Below are 16716 nucleotides of genomic sequence, written 5' to 3'. Positions count from 1 at the left end.
GCCCCAGGGAGCCCCCTCCAAGCCCAGGACACTCTCTCTGGCTCTGCAGTCACACGGTCATCTTAAAAGCTACTTAACGATGGTGGGAGGAAAATCAGAAATAAGCTAAGTGCCCAACGAGAGGGGATCAGTTACATGATGTGATCCCCTATTACTGGCCACGTAGGTTGCTTCTGACTTTACGTACTTGACGAAGGAGAGCTGAGCAAAATTCTTTTGTTTAGTGAACTTTCAAATTCGACATACGTTTTAGAGTGTCCGCTAAGTGCCAGGGAGTGCCAAGGAGCTCTGGGGAGACAACCAGATGAATCAGTCACTGCCTTTGTGGAGCTCATAATGCAGCGTGAGAGACAGATAATTAAACACACACTGCGAGTATAAATATCTCCTGGAAGCGGAATTACTGGTTTAAGGGATAAGAAGGATTCTTTGTCTTTGATTTTCGCTTTGTTTTGTTTTTTTTTTTTTTGGCTTTGTGACCAAATTTGATAAACTGATTTCCAGAAAGAAATCTGTAGTCGACAGGCCCGCTGGCTGACCGTCAGAAGGTCTGGCTCGTCTCGCCCTGCTCTGAATTTGAATATCCTCTGTTAAAAATAAGATATTCGTCAGAATCCCAACGGGGCCACTTTTTCAGAATGCGGCCTTCGCCCTCTGAGCCTCAGGTCTCACTTGGAAAATGGGGAGAAGTGTCCCTACCCCCTTCTCTTCCCCTGTAAGAATCGGAGTTCTTCCTTTCCCTTGGGAAGAAAAGGCCGCATTTGGATCCACCTCTGGCCCTTTCTCGCTTCCCACCCGGGGCCCGGACACCGAAATCCAGACACTAACCTGGCGTTCCCCTCTGGTCTCTAACTTTGCTCCCTCTCGCTGCACCTGTGGAACAAGAGCCGCCTCACCTCTCTGCGGGGGGCGACTTGAAGAAGCCACGCTTGGAGCCCGCGCTGGACTTACGGGGTATCTGCCCGACTCGCTGGCCCAGAGCCCAGAACTGCATGTAGATGTACTGGTCCAAATTTATTGTCACCTGCCCAAGAGGACAAAGCAGGGAGAGGCAGCTGAGCACGGGCTGGCGAACGAGCGCAGGATATTGAAATTAGACGTCCTCCCTACCCTCCTCCCGGTGATTTCGCCCCCCTGTCCCAGGCTTATCATCACCCGGTGTCTGGGCGGGGCAGCGTGTGCGGATGCTCGTGCTGTACACTGCACGCCATGGAAGATGGCGCCATTCACATGACAGTCATCTTCACTACTGTATTTCCTAGAATCTAAGATGCCACGGATTTTTAAGATACTCCATTATTTTATGAAGCAACTACAAGAGAAAATATATTGCCAATTAAACTTATGTCATACCCCTTCTTGTAAGTCATATCCCAGAGACAATAAAAGATGACTTTAGGAAAAAGTACATCTTAAAATCACAAAAAAAAAAAAAAATGTGGAACTTGGGAAGATGTTAGTATTTTTATTATGATTTTTTTTGACTTTAAGGATGAGTACTTTGGATGATTTTTTATTACAGTTTTCTGGCAGATGACAATAACGTCTCTAGTCCTGAGAATATCTATACATCCGACAGATGGCAGTGACGTGACCTGAGAAAGAGGTACCCTTTTCTAATTCACGAGGCACCACACGGGCTGGTTCCCTGTGTTCAGGACTACACCTCCCAGCAGCCTGTGCTTCCCAAAGGCCCTGTTCCTGCCCCAAGGCCTCCTGGGAACACTGGTTCTCCTCTGGAAGACAGGTACCTGGACCTCATCCTGAGGGTGGTGGACCACGAGAGCGTAGGCCAGGGCGTCCTCGGAGAGTGGAGAGAAGTTGGCCTGGGCCAGCAGGGGCTCCAGAGCTCGAAGCACCTCCTGCTCGTTGGACAGACGCTGGGGGTCTGTCAGCGAAGGCTGGTCAAGGGTCTCCCTGTCGGGGTTGATGGGGTCATACAAGGCCTGCGGGAGGATCGGAGAGAGGAAAAACAGGCTGGGTCACAGCAAGAAGGGTCGTGAGTATACTTCAGGATGCTCCTGGCCCCATCCTTTAAATGATGGGCACCCCAGAGCTTCATTCGGGGCCCTGTTCCCTTCTCTTTCTCCAGGCTCGCTCTGAGTTGCCTCGCCGTTCCCAGGCTTCGCAGGTAACGACCCACTCACGTCTCTAGCCCAGACCTCTCCCCCAAGTTCCAGACCTAATACCCAGTCTCGTGTAGAGGTACCCATTCTCCCTCCACCCACAGGAAGAGAGGCGAGGGTGGACATGGGCTGCCCAGACAGACTACATTTCCCAGCCTCCCCTGAGGCTAGGCGTGGCCCTCCGCAGGATGTGAGCAGAAGCCACAGGTCACCTTCACCCTCAGTCCTCCTCCCACTCTCTCCTTGTTCTGCTAGCTTAGAACACTGTTTCACCTGCAACCCAGTTGCGACCACGCACCGATGAAGACAACACCTTAAGAGAGGCCGAGCGACAAGATGGAAAGAACCTGGGTCCCAGCATAATCTCAGGTGGAACAGGGCCGCCTATGCACCCTGGCCCACTCACCGCGGGGCCGTTAAGGGGGAGAACTATCCCCCACCTCCTCTAACCATCGTGTTGTAGGGTCTGCTTGTTACAGCAGCTAAGCCTCTGCACTAACGCAAACTCTGTCCTTGACATTTCTTTGTGGATGTCACAGTCACCTCAAATCCAACACGCCAAGCTCACAGATCACACAAACCATGCCCCCCCAACCTCTCAACAAAACGACCATTCTGGATCCCCGTCTCAGACCGATTCTCCTCGACCATGCCTGGCCTCTCCCCCGGGGGCCGGATTCTTAGATTCAGGGCTCCCTTTGACGGCCCCACGTGGCTGTAACGGCGCTTCGCATCTGACACGGTCCAAGGATAATGTTTTATTTCTCTCCCCGCGACCCCAGTCTTCTCATTTCAGGACATGGCACCACCACCCGATCCAAGGGCTCTGATCGGAAATCTTAGGGGCATCCTGGTTCCCTTCTTAGCACCCTAGTATCCAGACCTTTAGCAAGTTCACCAAATCTCTGAACTGCTCTTGACCCCATCTCCCCCTCCATCGCCATGGCGACCTCCTCACCCAGCCGCCTTCGCCTCTCCCCTATGCCACCGCCACTGCCACCGCTGCCACCACGCTGGGCTTCCCCTTTGCCTGCTTCTCAGCCCAACCCTTGCAAACCATTCTCCATGCGGCTGTCACAAAGAGCCTATTTAGATTACAAACAGACCCCGCACCCTGCCCCTCCGATGGCTTCTCACCGCATTGGGAATCCTTCCAGAATCTTTCTGCAATCTTCAAGCTCCCTACAGAACTAGCCTCTGCCTTGCCCACCTCATCTTCTGCACCCACCCACCCCAAAAACTGCTGAATGAATGGAAGCGCGAGCTGCCAGTTGCTGAGCCCGTTTTGCTCATGGAGAGATTGAGTTTCGGGATGAGGGATGACTGTCCCAGACACCCCAGGCGAGGGACACGCCTCAGGGGGAAATCACCCAGAAATGAGCCCAGAAACCTGCCCTCTGTGTGTCTCTCAGGTGAGACGGCCAGGTGTGAATGTGCATTAGCGGCAAGAAAGAGGGGAGGGGACTCCGAGTGGAGGAGTGGCCCGGGCCAGGGTCTGGAGCTGGGAAGGTCCTGGGGCGCAGGAACAACTGAACCAGGAGACAGACGGGTGATACGGGGAGAATCGAGCCCAGCTAATCTGAACTAACACCCAGGGCTGGGCGGGCTGGCCAAGGACAGGACCCGAGGCCAAAGCGAAGGCCTGTGCCCAAGCCCTTTGGCCCCTGCTGACAGGGCAGGTCCTGCGGGCCACATGGTGGCTCCTGCAGTGACCTTGAGAAATTCCATTCCCAGGGCCGAGCTGCAGTTTGAGTGAGGAAATCTCAGGCTGGAGGAGGGAGAGACCACGTTCATCAGGGGTCCACTGCGAGTCAGATCCTTTTCTGGGAACTCCACATCCGCCCGGGGCTTCAAGCCAGAAACCCGGATGTCGCAGGTGACTCCCGGCTGCTCCCGCCCCTTGCAGAATAGATCCCGCTGATCCCGCGTCCAAAACAGATCGCCACCTCAAGTAGCTCTCTCCCCTCTGTCCACACCACAGTCACCTCCTCCTGGCTGGATGAGTCCAAGTGCCTTCTCGAGGGTCTCCCCTAATCCCCTCCCCGCTCCCCTGCAGGTCTGTCCTCCATTCAGCCCCCGGGGAGACCCTGTCAAACAGTAACAGTGACAGTAATAAACGAGAAAGGTACACATTCATGTAGCGCTTACTGTGTGCCAGGCCCTATCTGAAGCAGGTTCTCACGATGCGCGAATCGTACCATTGCTGTTCGAATTTATCGATGTGGAAACCGAGGCACAGAGAGGCCAAGTAACTGCCTGAGGTCACACAGCCGGCAAGTGGTAGATCAGAAGTCCCAATCCAACCGTGCTGATCTGCGAGAACCTTCCAAGGCCGCCCTCGAGAAGGAGGCCATGCTCTGCCCCCTGGCCTGCAAGGCCTCCCTCTGGGACCCGACACCACACTCTCTCCTGGTCGCTCTACACTGGCCACTGGCCTTTGCTCCTCCGGGCACAGGGACTTTGCACATGCTGCTGGGACCCTCTCCCTGGCGCCCTCCCTGCCTCCCCGCCTTTTCACTACCGAAGTCCTACTTCTCCGCCTTATCCCAGTGTCTTTGTCACTCTCAAAAAGCCTCCCTCCATCCCTAGGCTGCCCAGGGCTGCGCTGTGGGGCTGGGCAGGGCATGCACTGCACACAGGAACCATCGTGGATGCCTCAGACCGTGCCAAGCTGGGGGAGGGGTACACACAGACCCGGTACGGTCACCGAGGCCGGCTTTGTTATCTGCTCGCACGGACCATGTCCCTCTGGTTCCAACCTGGACGTGTCCATTCACTAGGGAGAGAGCGTCTGACTCAAGACAGTCGCCACCACCCAGCCTCAGCTTCCTGAGGGCAGGGCGCAGGCTCGCGTTGGCCTCTGGCACCGGACCTCACGCAAACGTGGACTCAAAGGATGAAAGATGTCACTGAGTTTCCGTGGCCGCTGGTGCCATCTTCTAGCCTCGAGCATCCCCTTGGGGACCTGAGTACCATCTGTCTCCTGGGGATCCCCAGATCTGTCTCCAGTCCCGCCGTCTCTCCTGAGCTCCAGACTCACACAACCGAGAGCCTACTCGACGCTTCCTCACCGACGTCTGACAGGCGGCCTCTCAAACCCTGTGTACTGCACGTCCCAAACTGGGGTCCCGAAACTGCTCCCCACACCTCCCGCCATCCGCCCAGCTCAGAAGAGGCCGAGTCCATCCTTCCAGGGTCCCGGCTCACAGCCCCGGGTCATCCTGGGCACCTACCTCTCTTTCTCACGCATTCAACCTATTGGCAAATCCTGATGGCGACACATTCCCAATAGATCCCAAATCCGACCACTTCTCACCCTCCCCGCAGCCCCCCGCCCCCTGACTGAGCCACTCTGTCCTGCAGACTCTTGTAGTGGCCTCGGCACTGGTCTCCCTGCTCCCACCCTCCACCCCACCCTCCACCCCCAGCAACTCCCACACGGTCACCAGGGGGCGCCTGCTGAAACCTAAGTCCCCTCATGTCCCTCTACTCAGAGCCGGTGGCTTCCACCTCACTCACCGTCAAAGTCCTCCCCATGTCCCCTCTGCCCTGTCACCAGCCTTTCCCCGACTCGCTCACTCAGCTCTAGCCCCTCCGGCCTCCTCGCCATCCCTCCCTACACGCCACGCACACTCCTGCCTCAGGGCCTTTGCACTTAAATTCCTGCAGCTCGGCACACAGCTCACTTGCCTCCTTCAGGTCTCTGCTCCAATGTCACCCCTCGGTGAGGCGAGGCCTTCCTTAACTGCTCTACCTACAACTGCGAAACACCTCTGCTCTCTTTTTCTCTTTGATTAGGGTTACTAGATTTAGGCAAAAATAAATAAAATAAAATACGGGACGCCAAACTGATCTGCAGATCAACAATGAATAATTTTTCAGTTTAAGTACGTCCCGTGTAGTATTCACGGACTGTGGTACATGGGACTGTATGATACTTAAATATATATATATATCCACAGCTTATCTGAAATTCAAATTTAACTGGGTATAGAGAGCTGAATAGTATCCCCTAAAAATTCATGTCCCCCCCATGATCTCATCTGGAAATAGGGTCTTTGCAGGTGTGACTAAGGATTGAAAAGAGATCATACTGGATAAGGGTGGGCCCTAAATCCAATGACAGTGTCCGCATAAGCGACAGGAAAGGACACAGAGGCACAGAGAAGGTGACCGAAGACAGAGATGGAGACTGGAGTGATAGTGATGCGTCCACAAGCCGGGGACGCCAGGCATTGCCAGCGGCCACCATAAGCTAGGAGAGAGGCCTGGGACGGTCCCCTCCTCCAAGCATTCAGAAGAAACCGCCCGCCCACACCCTGATTCCAGACTTCCGGCCGTCTGACCTCTGAGAACGAGCTTCCGTCGTTTTATGCCACGCGGTCCGTGGCGATGTGTCACGGCAGCAGCAGAGAATGAACTGGGCGTCCTGTGCTGTACCTGGCAACCCTGTCCTCAGCCCTTAGCATCTTTAGCACGTTTTCCTTCTTTACCTTGTTGAGAGTCGGTCTCCCTCACTAGAATGTGACCCCGTGAGGCAGAGACACACACCTGTCAGGCTCCCTGCTGTGTCCCAGGACCTGGAACCCTATGGGGCGACACAGTAAGTGCTCAACAAATATCTACGGAGCGAATTCATGTAAGGGAAAGGCGGAGCGCAGAGAGGTCACCTGCCAAGGTCACCTGCACGGCTAGTGAACAAAGCCGGCTTTTGAGCCTGGGCTATTCTAATTCTTTTCCTGCCCCAGGCCACTTCCTCAAGGGACTGGGGTCATTAGCAAATGGTCACCCAGTGTGTCTCATCTGCCTCTGGTGCTTCCACCCAGCCGCTCTCAGTTTAAAGTCTCCTGCCTCCGTGGGAATATGCATCTTCATTTATTGTTCTTTCTACATTTCTGTATATTTAAATGTTTATGCAATAAATATCTTTTAAAAATGACTTAAAAAGAAAAAAAAAAAAACACCTGCCGCCAGAGGCCACAGGGGCCCCAGGTAAGAGCCTGGAGGCAGGCGGACAGGGGCGCCCTCGCGAACTGTGCAGTCTTGAGCACATTCCTCTCAGAGCTTCCGTTTCTGCCTCTGCAGATGCGGCTGACGGCGGCTGGTCCTTGGTGCCACAGCACAGAGTCAATGAGCCCGACACGGAGTGAGCGCTCAGCAAGGAGGGACCCTTGTCTGCTACTACTTTCTATTCAGAGCAAGGAGGGGGACCCGTGAGAGGGCGTGGCAGTGCGCAGCAAAGGGTTAACTCAGCAGATCCGGATGGTCTGGGACGCCCCGCTCCTGGGAGGGAACCGCTGCCTGATTAGAGCGTCTAGCTTTACCTGGGGCCTTGGGCCACACCGGATAGTCTCCGCCAACAAGGTGACTGATGGTGGGGGCCTTGGGCCATGAGGTAGCAGTGCGACCTCCGGAGGGGCTGGGGACTGAGAAGCTAAGGCAGCCGCACAGGTGGCACGGGTCGTTGGCTGGGGCCCATGTGACTGACCTCCGACAACACTGGGGGAGGACAACTGGTAGCTGCCACCTGGTCTCTCCCAGACCCTGACCCATCGCCTTGAGCGTACCAGCCTTTCTGAGCTCTGGCGGTCCCTCTAGAGAGTCAGTGACTCTGAGGGTGGATGTGGGGACCCCCAACACAGGCAGGGCCCTGGGAGGAGGACGAGGTGGCTGAGAATTTGGCTTCGACACCACCCTCTCCTGACACGCCACTTCCCTCTCTGGCTGCTCCTCGCCCGTGTCCCCCTCCCGGTCCCAGTTCCCTTTCCTGATTTCAAGGCTGGCACACCTCAGGGTTCCACTAACTCCCCTCATGGTCCCATCAAGTGCCATCGAGAGCCACCAGGGTTGCTCCTCAGCCCAGGCTCCTCCCTTGACCTCCAGACCCCACGTTCGAGTCCGCCTCCCTACCTCGCTGTCTGATAGGCAGCTCAAACCCCGTTAAGTCCAAAACTGAGCTCTCGACCTTCCCCGCAGACCACAGATGCTCCCGCCCCAGCCTCAGCATCTCAGAGTGGGCAGCTCCATCCTTCCCGAGGGGCAGAGGGGGCCACGGGAGGCCCCTGCCTCCTCCCTGTGCCTCGTCGCCATGCCGGCACACAGAATGCTACAGTCTCCCCCCCACCACCAACGTCTGACCACTTTTCACTTCCGCTGCTGCTACTCCGGTCAGAGCTGCCATCACCTCCCTCTTGGACACACATAATGGACTCTTTAATAGATCTCTGCCTCTGAGTCTGTTCCCTGCATAGCAGGCAGAAAGATCCTATTAACACCTAAATCAGCTCCCGTCCCTCCTCTGCTCAGAGCCCTCCCGTGGCTCCCAGCTCACTCAGCGTAAAAGCAAAGTCCTCACCGCAGCCCACAAGGCCGGGCACAATCTGCTCCCGCTCCCTCTCTGCTCTCATCTCCTGCACTAACAGCGGCCGCTTTGCTGTTTCCCCAACACTCCGGGTCCTCTCTCACCTCAGGGCCTTGGCACTTGCTTTTCCCTCTGTCTGGAACGCCCTCCCCCAGACATCTATCAGGCAGGCTCCCTCTCTTCACTCAGGTCTTAGCTCACCTGTCACCTCCTCATCAGAGAAGCCTTCCCTGAGCACCTGTCTAAAACAGGCCCCCATCTCGTCCCTCCCTACCTTGCTTCAATCTCTTCTTCATTGTTCTTCACGGCACTTACCGTTCCTGGGTATCATATATTATATTTATTTATTGTCTCCTCAACTGAAATGTTGGCTCCCCAAGGGCGCGGCTTCATCTTTCCTGTTCGCTGCATCTCCAAGGGCTTAGAAAGGGCCAGGCTCGACACAGGTGCTCAGAGAATTTTTGCTGAATGAATGGATGAGCAAACAGGCACGAGAGGAAGGGGCCCCGTCCTCACCTGCAGCCGGGCCAGGAGGTGGTGGTAGTGGAACACCGTGCAGGAGTTCACCTGGACCGAGAACTCCTCCAAAGCCGCCTTCTCCGTAGGACTGGAGTGAAATTCCTATTACCTCAGGAAGCAAAACTGCTCTTTAGGCCTCTTTCCCCTTCCTCACGGGGAAGAATCCTTTCCCTAGCAGCCCACACACACAGCCAGAGCTCTGGGCTTTGAAAAATGTCCTTTTATTTGGGGGTTTGGGGAGGGTATTTGAGGTAGCCGGATATAGTGAAAGACAGACGGCTGAAAGAGCTAGAGGTTCATTTCAGTTCTTACTTTGACACTTACTCACCAACACTGACACAACGCTTACTACGTGCCAGGCACTGCTTGCTGGCATGGCATCATCCTCCAGAGATGCAAGGAGGCCGATGACATAATTATTTTTCGGAGGAGGAAACTGAGGCTCGGGGAAGTCACCTGCTGCAGGCCACAATGTCTAAAGAGACGCTGAGACTCCGATCCAGGCCTGGCTGAGTCCAGAGCACATGCATTTAACCAATGATTTATGTTTGTCACTGTTTTCTCCTGCTTTATGGCCTTGTTTATAAAATGAGGACTCGTTTATAAAATGGGGACGATGGTGGTATCTCTCTGATTGGGTTCCGATGATTCAATAATACACGGAAAATGTTTAGCACAGTGCCATATAGTAAAAGCTCAAAAAGTATGGTAATAATTATGTTATAGCTCTGTAGGTATTATTATTATTAGGTAGTAGTAATAGTAACGACAAAGATGATTATTATACCTACTTTGCAGAGAGAAAAACCACGCCCCAGAGAATACGTGTTCAAGCCCCCAGAACAAGCCAGAGTCAGGAATTGCTGCTACATCTATCTGCATCTCAGAGGTCTGCCTGCTCCTATATTCCGATTCACTTCGCGCCCACTGGGGACTCTAAGGGGAACGGGAACTACATTTCCCAGGAGGGGCCAAGACGGCCCTCTATAGCGTGTAGGGACCTGTCGCCGCAAGGCCTGCCGGGAGTCGTAGTCCCCGGGCTCCCGGACCTGGGACGGGCGGTACCTGTATCAGGAGGCGGAGCAGCTGCTCCTTGGAGAACGGGATGAACCGCTCGCGGTACTGCTGGGCCCAGTCGCGGGGCTCCGTGGGGTTCCACATCTTGCGGTACACCCCCATCTTGGCCGCAAGCGACGTCAGAGCCCGAGAGGGCCCGAGGAGCGCGGGCAACAGGGGCCGTACTCGGACCCTAGATCCCCAGGCCCCCCGGGTCACGTGCAGCATGGCCAGACCCTGTCCCCGGAGCCTAAACGAGGGAAATGGGCAGGGGTCAAAGGCCATCTGGAGGAAAAGCGCCCTCTCCACCCCCCTGTCCCAGGGCTGTCCCTACCCCAGGCGGGGCGCAGAGCCCATCGCCCGCCTCGGAGCCCTTCTTGCCCGTCCTCTCCCACACCGCTCAGTTGACCTGGGTACCAGGGCAGGGTCAGAGGTCTTATGTCCTGGGGCGTTTTGAGGGCCCAGACGGACACCCTTTAGTGGTACATCTGGTTTCTGTGGGGTCTAGGCGATGAGGTGGATCTCAGGAGCATGCTCGTTAGGAGATGCTCATTAAGGCTACAAAGGGGGTGCAGGGCCGCCCTCCCGGGGCCATGCAATCCCCCGCCCTCCCCTCACCTTAGCCAACGCTCGATTGTCATTGAGCCTCCTGCGCATGTGCCGGAAAGTGTCCTCGGTCCCCGAGGTTCGGCTTCATCCAGCAGTAAGACGCATGCGCAAAACCTGGGTCACGGGGCGGGGTACTCCATTTCGTCTGATGATGTCTCGACTGCGCCTGCGGGATACGCCTGCCTTGCTCCACCACGCGCCCTGTTTGGGCGCGGCGCGTGCGCAGCAGAATCGTCTCCTTGTCCCCGCTTCAAAGGGAAGGGGGCGGAGCGGTCGCGAGACTCCCGGGAGGACTGAGGCGGGGCCGGGGCTGCCGCGCGCAGCCAGCCAACGGCGGGCAGCCCAACGTCCGCTCTGGCCACGCCCCCGGCCGCGGCCGCTCCTGAGTAGGCGGGAAAGGCGAGGGGGCGGGGCTTGGGGCACAACCAATCATCTGTGGAGGGGCGAAAAGGCGGGAAAAAGCGGAAGCAAAAGAAGGCTGAGGGGTCGCCGGGGAGCAGGAGGGGCGGGTGGGCGGAAGGAAGAGCGGGTTTCCAGGTGACGCAGACCGGACCTCCAGAATAGGGGTGGCCCTTTATCAGGCAGCGCCCCCCCACGAGCCCCATCACCCCATTCCACTTCCTGAAAGGGAAGACCCCAATTCTTCGAAGGTAGTCTAGCGCGGGGTGGGGGCGGACATGGCCTCCGCGTTCTGAGGGGAGAGCCCAGTTCTGAGCCCATGTCCCCGCACGTCCGAGGTCCAGGCCCCCACCTTGAGGAAATGCACTTTTACGAAGATGGAGCTGGATTCTAAGGGGAGGCCCTCATTCTAAGGCGATAACCCCAAATGATGAAGACAGCCTAAAATATTCCCCCGAGATACCTGGGTTCTCCATTATGGGTGCTGTCACCCCAAATCTGAAAGGGATTCCCCTGGTTCAGACCTTCCAGGGGTTCTGATCCAGCACCCCTAGTCCCTGGCAAAAGCCATTTGTATCCCCTCACAGGGAGAACACGGCCCTTCAGAGGGGCCCTCTGACTCCTGTGTCAGGGACCTGACCCCATTATCTCAGTCCTCGCCCCACCCCTTATCCCTGTCTGAGACACCTCACCTGGCACCTCCTCCTCTGGGTCCCCCAGCGGCCCCCTCACCTGGTGCCCCGACATCTGGAATCCTCAGGAGCCCCTTTACCCTGCACCCCAACTCATGGGACTCGCAGCATCCCTTTTATCCTGCACCCCCACCTCTGGGACCCCTGGCAGCCTGTTCTCCTAAGAACCCTGGCAGAGCCCTCATCCCACACAACCTCATTCTTGGTACCCCCAGCGCCTCCCCATCCCACGCTCCCTACTCCTGGGACCCCTGGCAGCCCCTTCGCCCTACACCAACGACCCTAACCTCCCACCATCCGCTTTGTCTTGCAGCGGCCGAGCTCCAGGGTGGGCCTGGAGCCTGTGGCCCGCAGCAGAGCCTCCCTGCTCCTGCCCGTGGGAGCCCCGGAAGCAGAGCAGCCGCCATGCACATCCCCGAAAGCCTCCAGGACCTGGCTGACAGTGAAGCCGTGCAGTTTCTGAAGAGGCCAAAAACGATCCTGCGGATCTTCGCAGGGGTGAGGCCTTCCTGTGGCCCGACTGCCCTGTGGGTGACCGGAAACAGGTCTCACCTCTTAGACACAGCGCAGAGGGAGTGGGGGCCGAAGGGGCAGACGGGGAAAAGGAAGCAAAAAGGTGCTAATAACCGAAGTCCCCTTTGACCGAGCTCCTCACCCTAGGCTCTGCGCTATTCTGAGCACTTATTACTCTCGTGGGAAGAAACGACCTTTCAAAGTAGGTGCGAGGAGCCCCGTTTTTGAGATAAGAAAACCGAGGATCAGAGAAGTTCAATTATTTTTGTAAGGCTGAGCTGTCCAAGGTGGTGGCCACAGGCCACACGTGGCTGGTGGCTCTCAGGTTGGACAGCGCCGGTCTCGAACTTCCGTCATGGCAGAGAGTTCCACGGGCCCGTGTTAGCCAAGGTCACACAGTAAGGGACGGGGCTGGGATTCGAACCGGGGTCTCTGAGGTGCCGGGGCCTGTTCATTTTCCAGACGAGGGACTAGGAGAGGAGCAGTGGAGGAAGAGGAAGTGTCCAGGGGGAGGAGGAGAGTGTACAGCGTAGGCCTAAGATGCCCGGCGTTGGGTGATCACTGTGCCGGGCGCCGAGCCACGCGAGAGCTTCCAGGCGTTTGTTTAAGCATCGCCATATTCCCAGAGGCAAGACACCTGGGCTCGAATCCTCGTTCAGCCGACTCTGCTGTGTGACCTGGGGCCGATCACTGCTCCTCTCTAGACCTCAGTACATGAGGGTCAGGGCTGTCCTGTCACCGCTGCCCTCCTTTGACAGAATTGGAGACTGAGGCCCAGAGAGATAACACTCGATCGGGGTCATGGCGGTAGCTGGGGGTTCCCTGGATCCAACCCAGGGTCCTAACCCAGAATATCTCCTTTCTACCCCTTCTGGAAGGGTCAGAGGCTCCTAGAGGCCTGGCTGAGAATCCTGGCTCGGCCACACACTGTCCGCATAGGGTGACATCCTCCTCCGTTTGCCTGGGCCAGTCCCGATGTAATTATCAGTACCACCGCCTTTCATTCTCAAAAGGGCCCTGTTTTGTTTGATAACTTCCGGGTCACCTAATGTCTGTGTGACCTTGAGCAAGTGACTTGATTTCTCCGAACCTCTGTACCGTCATATGTAAGAAGAGGATACTAACATTCTGCTCATGGGAAGGACAGTAGTGAAAATGAAACGAGTTAGTGTGTAAACGGATCAGCATGGGCGGGCACGTGGCAAGCTTTCCTTAAGTAGAGAGTATTATTGAGACAGATCATTACTTGTGAGCAAGGAGATAGTTTCGGGCGCCCAGGCTGACGGGAACTCGTGTCCACTGTTGTCTTCACCCAGGGGAAGAGGGAAATTATGAGTTCCACATCGTAGGTCCAGGTCCCTCGCTGGCGCTGGCTCTTCTGCCCCTCACCATGACTCGGTGACATGGGCATTCTTACTCCTGGTTGACCCAAGGGAAAACTGAGTCTCACAGAGTTTGAGCGACTTGGCCAAAGACGTCACCCAGCTGATGAGCAAGTCAGAAGGAATCACGAGCCTCCAAAGCTCCAGAAGGAAGGGTGGGCGGCGGGGGAGAAGGCGGCCCAGCTGGTGCAGACCGGCGTGGGGAACAGGGAGGGAAGGGCAGGGCTCCGACCAGACCAGCGCGCCAGACGGTGCGGTCACAGACTTTGCCCGCGCCCACACCCTCCCTCCCTTCCAAGCGCCCCTCCTTCCCCCTGGCCTGGCTCCTCGGTGGGGACTCTGGGCAGCTGGTGCGCTTGTCCTCAATACCGCCTACCAGCTGGTGCCTTAATGATGAATCTTTGCTCCCTCCCTGGGGACAGGCCAGAGAGGGCATGGAAGGAGGTTTGGGCTCAGGCTTCCGGGGCTAGGGTCCTTCCAGCCCAGCTGGCTCCCTCCCCACAGGCCGAGGTTTTTGGGATCAGTGGACGGACAACCCACCGGCCTAGAAGTCAGGCGGGCCGGATCTCAATCCCCCTCCTCCACTGACTGACCTTGAGAGGACACTTCCCCTCTGGGACAATCGTGACAACTATCATTGGGTTCAAGCCACCCCCACCCCCACCGTGCCCTCTCTTCACAGCACCAAGTCAGACTGGGAAACTGAGGCTCCCACGAAGTGAGTGATTTGCCCAAGGCCGCACAGCTGGCGGAATCAGCCGTGTCTGGCTCTTTCCATCCCACCATAATGGCTTCGATTTATCAACTGTGAAACAGAAATGAATTAGTAGCATCTAACGCGTGGGGCTGGTGTGAGGCTTCGGGGAGACGATGCAGGTAAAATGAACATGAGCTCAAAAGTGATCGATGGGCCTGTCCTTGACCGGGCTCTGCCTCAGACCACCTGGGCAAGACGCCAGCTACCCTTCGGTGGATTCGGTTCTGCGGCTCCGAAGCGGAATGGAGGCGAACACCCTCGGTTAATGCCAACATGCAGGACGAAGTGGGGGACCCGTTGTCATCATCATCATCATCATCATCATCATCATCATCATCATCATTATTCAGAGGAGGCAATTAAGACAAAGAGGAGAGGAGGACCCATGGAGACTGAGGAGTTAGGGTTAATCCCTTTCCTCTGCCGGCCCCACTCTGAAGGGCAAGGCAAGAGCAAAGAAGAAAGGCCCAAGGTCATTCGCTCTCTCGACACGTTTGCTCGGTTCCAGTCTGGGTGCCGGGGAGAGAGCGAGAAGCATTCCACATGGACCCCGTCCGGCAGGAGTTCGAATTCTAATGGATTCCCCTACCCCCTCAGCTACTCCCTCCCTTGCTCCTGTCCCCAGCACTGCCATATCAATCAATCCCCAAGTCTGATTTTAAGTCCTAAAGGTCACTGGATTCCCCAGAGCCCCGACCTCAGCCCAGGCCTCAGCATCGTTTACCTGGGCCCTCCCACCAATCCCCTCTCTGACCTGCTGGCCTCTTGTCTTGCCCCCTCCAATCCATCACGACCCTAGAGATTTGCTCTGACTCCCAGGTCCGCCCCCGGCTGTCCTCTGCTCAGAACCCCGCCATGCATCTAAGTAAATCCAAGTAAGAAATTTCACTTTCCACGGCCCATAAGGCCAGGCCCCTCTGTCTGGTGGTCCAGGCCTATAGGGTCGGGCCGCTGCCCACTTTTCCAGTCTCTTCTCACATCTCACGTGACATTCATCTCCAGTCCCCAAAGGAGCTGCACTCGGCAGCATCTGGTGTTGGCACATGGGCTCGCCCTTCTGGAGTGCCCGTCCTCTGTCCACCTGAGAAACTCCATCTTTCAGGTGCAGTTCCGATCTGCTTCCTCCCGAATCCAGCCCCTCGACTTCCGTTCCTGCTCAAACCTCGCCTGCCTCCCTGACCGCCCCCCCAGCCCCCGCCTCCTCCCAAGCCTCCCAGCCTCCAGTCTCACCCCCTCCAGCCCATCTCTGCGTGGCCCCAAAGGGGTCTTCACACATCCAGAGCTGCTCCTCCCCTTGTTGGGGCTCCCTGTTCCCCTCCTGCCTTTCTCACCCTGCAGCACTCTTTGCGGGCACCCCTTCATCCAGAAAGCCCCCCTGCACCGCCTCCCCGCCCTCCCCCAAACACACACAAGCCAGTTTCTTTCACATTTGGCGGGGACCTGGCCACGCTGCACTGTGGCTGGGGCAAATAACCAGGCTGATGATTTCCCCCGACTGGCTTTGGTAGAAACCATTGGCTTCGCGGTGTCTCGTCCAGCTGGAAGCCGTAGAGCAGGGGGTGAAAGCAGATGCTGGAGCCGGACACTGTGCTTCAGCTCCAGGCACTGCCACTTAACCACTGACTGGGCGATACCGCGTCCTCAGTTCCACGACCTGAAAAACGGGGCTGTCGCTAATGCTTGCACCCTCGGGCGGTCGTGGGGATGACCCGGGCTAGTGCCCGGGAGCACTTCAGTGGGGCTTCATGAATGGACGCCCTGGAAGACGCGCGGAGCCGCGGAAAAGCGCTACAGCGCGACGCAGACAGGTGCCCGGCGAGAGGCCAGGGGCCACCCTCGCAGTGAGGTTCTGTTCGCTTAAAAAAACCAAATGTTAATGTTTGTTATGTCCTGGGTGTTCGTTACGTCTCTCTCCGTCCTCTCCGTGTTTTTAGACCATTTCACAAATTTATTTAAAAAAAACAAATGGAATTAGCCAAGCTGGGAGGGAGGAGGGAGAAGCTGCAGGGAGAGGGGGGAGCTGGGAGGCCGATGGAAGCATCACGACGGCAAGTACTTACGGAGCTCGTCGTGTGTGCCGGGCACTGTGCAAAGCACTTTATCTTGGTACCTGTGTTTGGTGACAGGTACCAGTTTGGGGTGGCGGAAGGGGAGCGTGGGTGAGGCGGGGTGACTGGGGAGAGCACAGACCATGCAGGGCCTCGAAGGCCAGGCCAAGGGGCTGGGCCTTTGTCCTGGGGCCACCAGGGAGTCAAGGATGGCTGTGAGCAGCGGAGGGCAGGGTGAGGATGGGCTGAGAGGC

General features: G+C 56.8%; 2 protein-coding genes across 4 annotated transcripts in view; one reads left to right on the top strand and one right to left on the bottom strand.

Moving 5' to 3' along the window:
• TMEM143 (transmembrane protein 143) overlaps positions 1 to 10925 on the bottom strand; it is a 17538-nt gene extending 6613 nt beyond the window's left edge. The window contains exons 1-5 of the mRNA XM_023522127.1: positions 10681 to 10925; positions 10072 to 10312; positions 9004 to 9108; positions 1752 to 1946; positions 897 to 1024 (exon numbers count right to left, since the gene is read on the bottom strand). Of these exons, the coding sequence (XP_023377895.1) occupies positions 897 to 1024; positions 1752 to 1946; positions 9004 to 9108; positions 10072 to 10312; positions 10681 to 10703 (692 nt within the window). The 5' untranslated portion in view covers positions 10704 to 10925. The remainder of the gene's footprint in view (positions 1 to 896; positions 1025 to 1751; positions 1947 to 9003; positions 9109 to 10071; positions 10313 to 10680) is intronic.
• A 216-nt stretch (positions 10926 to 11141) lies between these two features.
• SYNGR4 (synaptogyrin 4) overlaps positions 11142 to 16716 on the top strand; it is a 10022-nt gene continuing 4447 nt past the window's right edge. For 2 of the 3 annotated variants that reach the window (XM_023522136.1, XM_011378156.2), the window contains exons 1-2: positions 11191 to 11321; positions 12076 to 12260. In XM_023522136.1, the coding sequence (XP_023377904.1) occupies positions 12168 to 12260 (93 nt within the window). In that variant the 5' untranslated portion in view covers positions 11191 to 11321; positions 12076 to 12167. Of the gene's footprint in view, positions 11322 to 12075; positions 12261 to 16716 lie in introns of all 3 variants that reach the window. The other variant, XM_023522137.1, reaches the window with a different exon arrangement.

The sequence above is a fragment of the Pteropus vampyrus genome, unplaced genomic scaffold, assembly GCF_000151845.1.
Source record: "Pteropus vampyrus isolate Shadow unplaced genomic scaffold, Pvam_2.0 Scaffold333, whole genome shotgun sequence".
NCBI lineage: Eukaryota > Metazoa > Chordata > Mammalia > Chiroptera > Pteropodidae > Pteropus > Pteropus vampyrus.
This window is presented reverse-complemented; position numbering and strand designations above follow the sequence as displayed.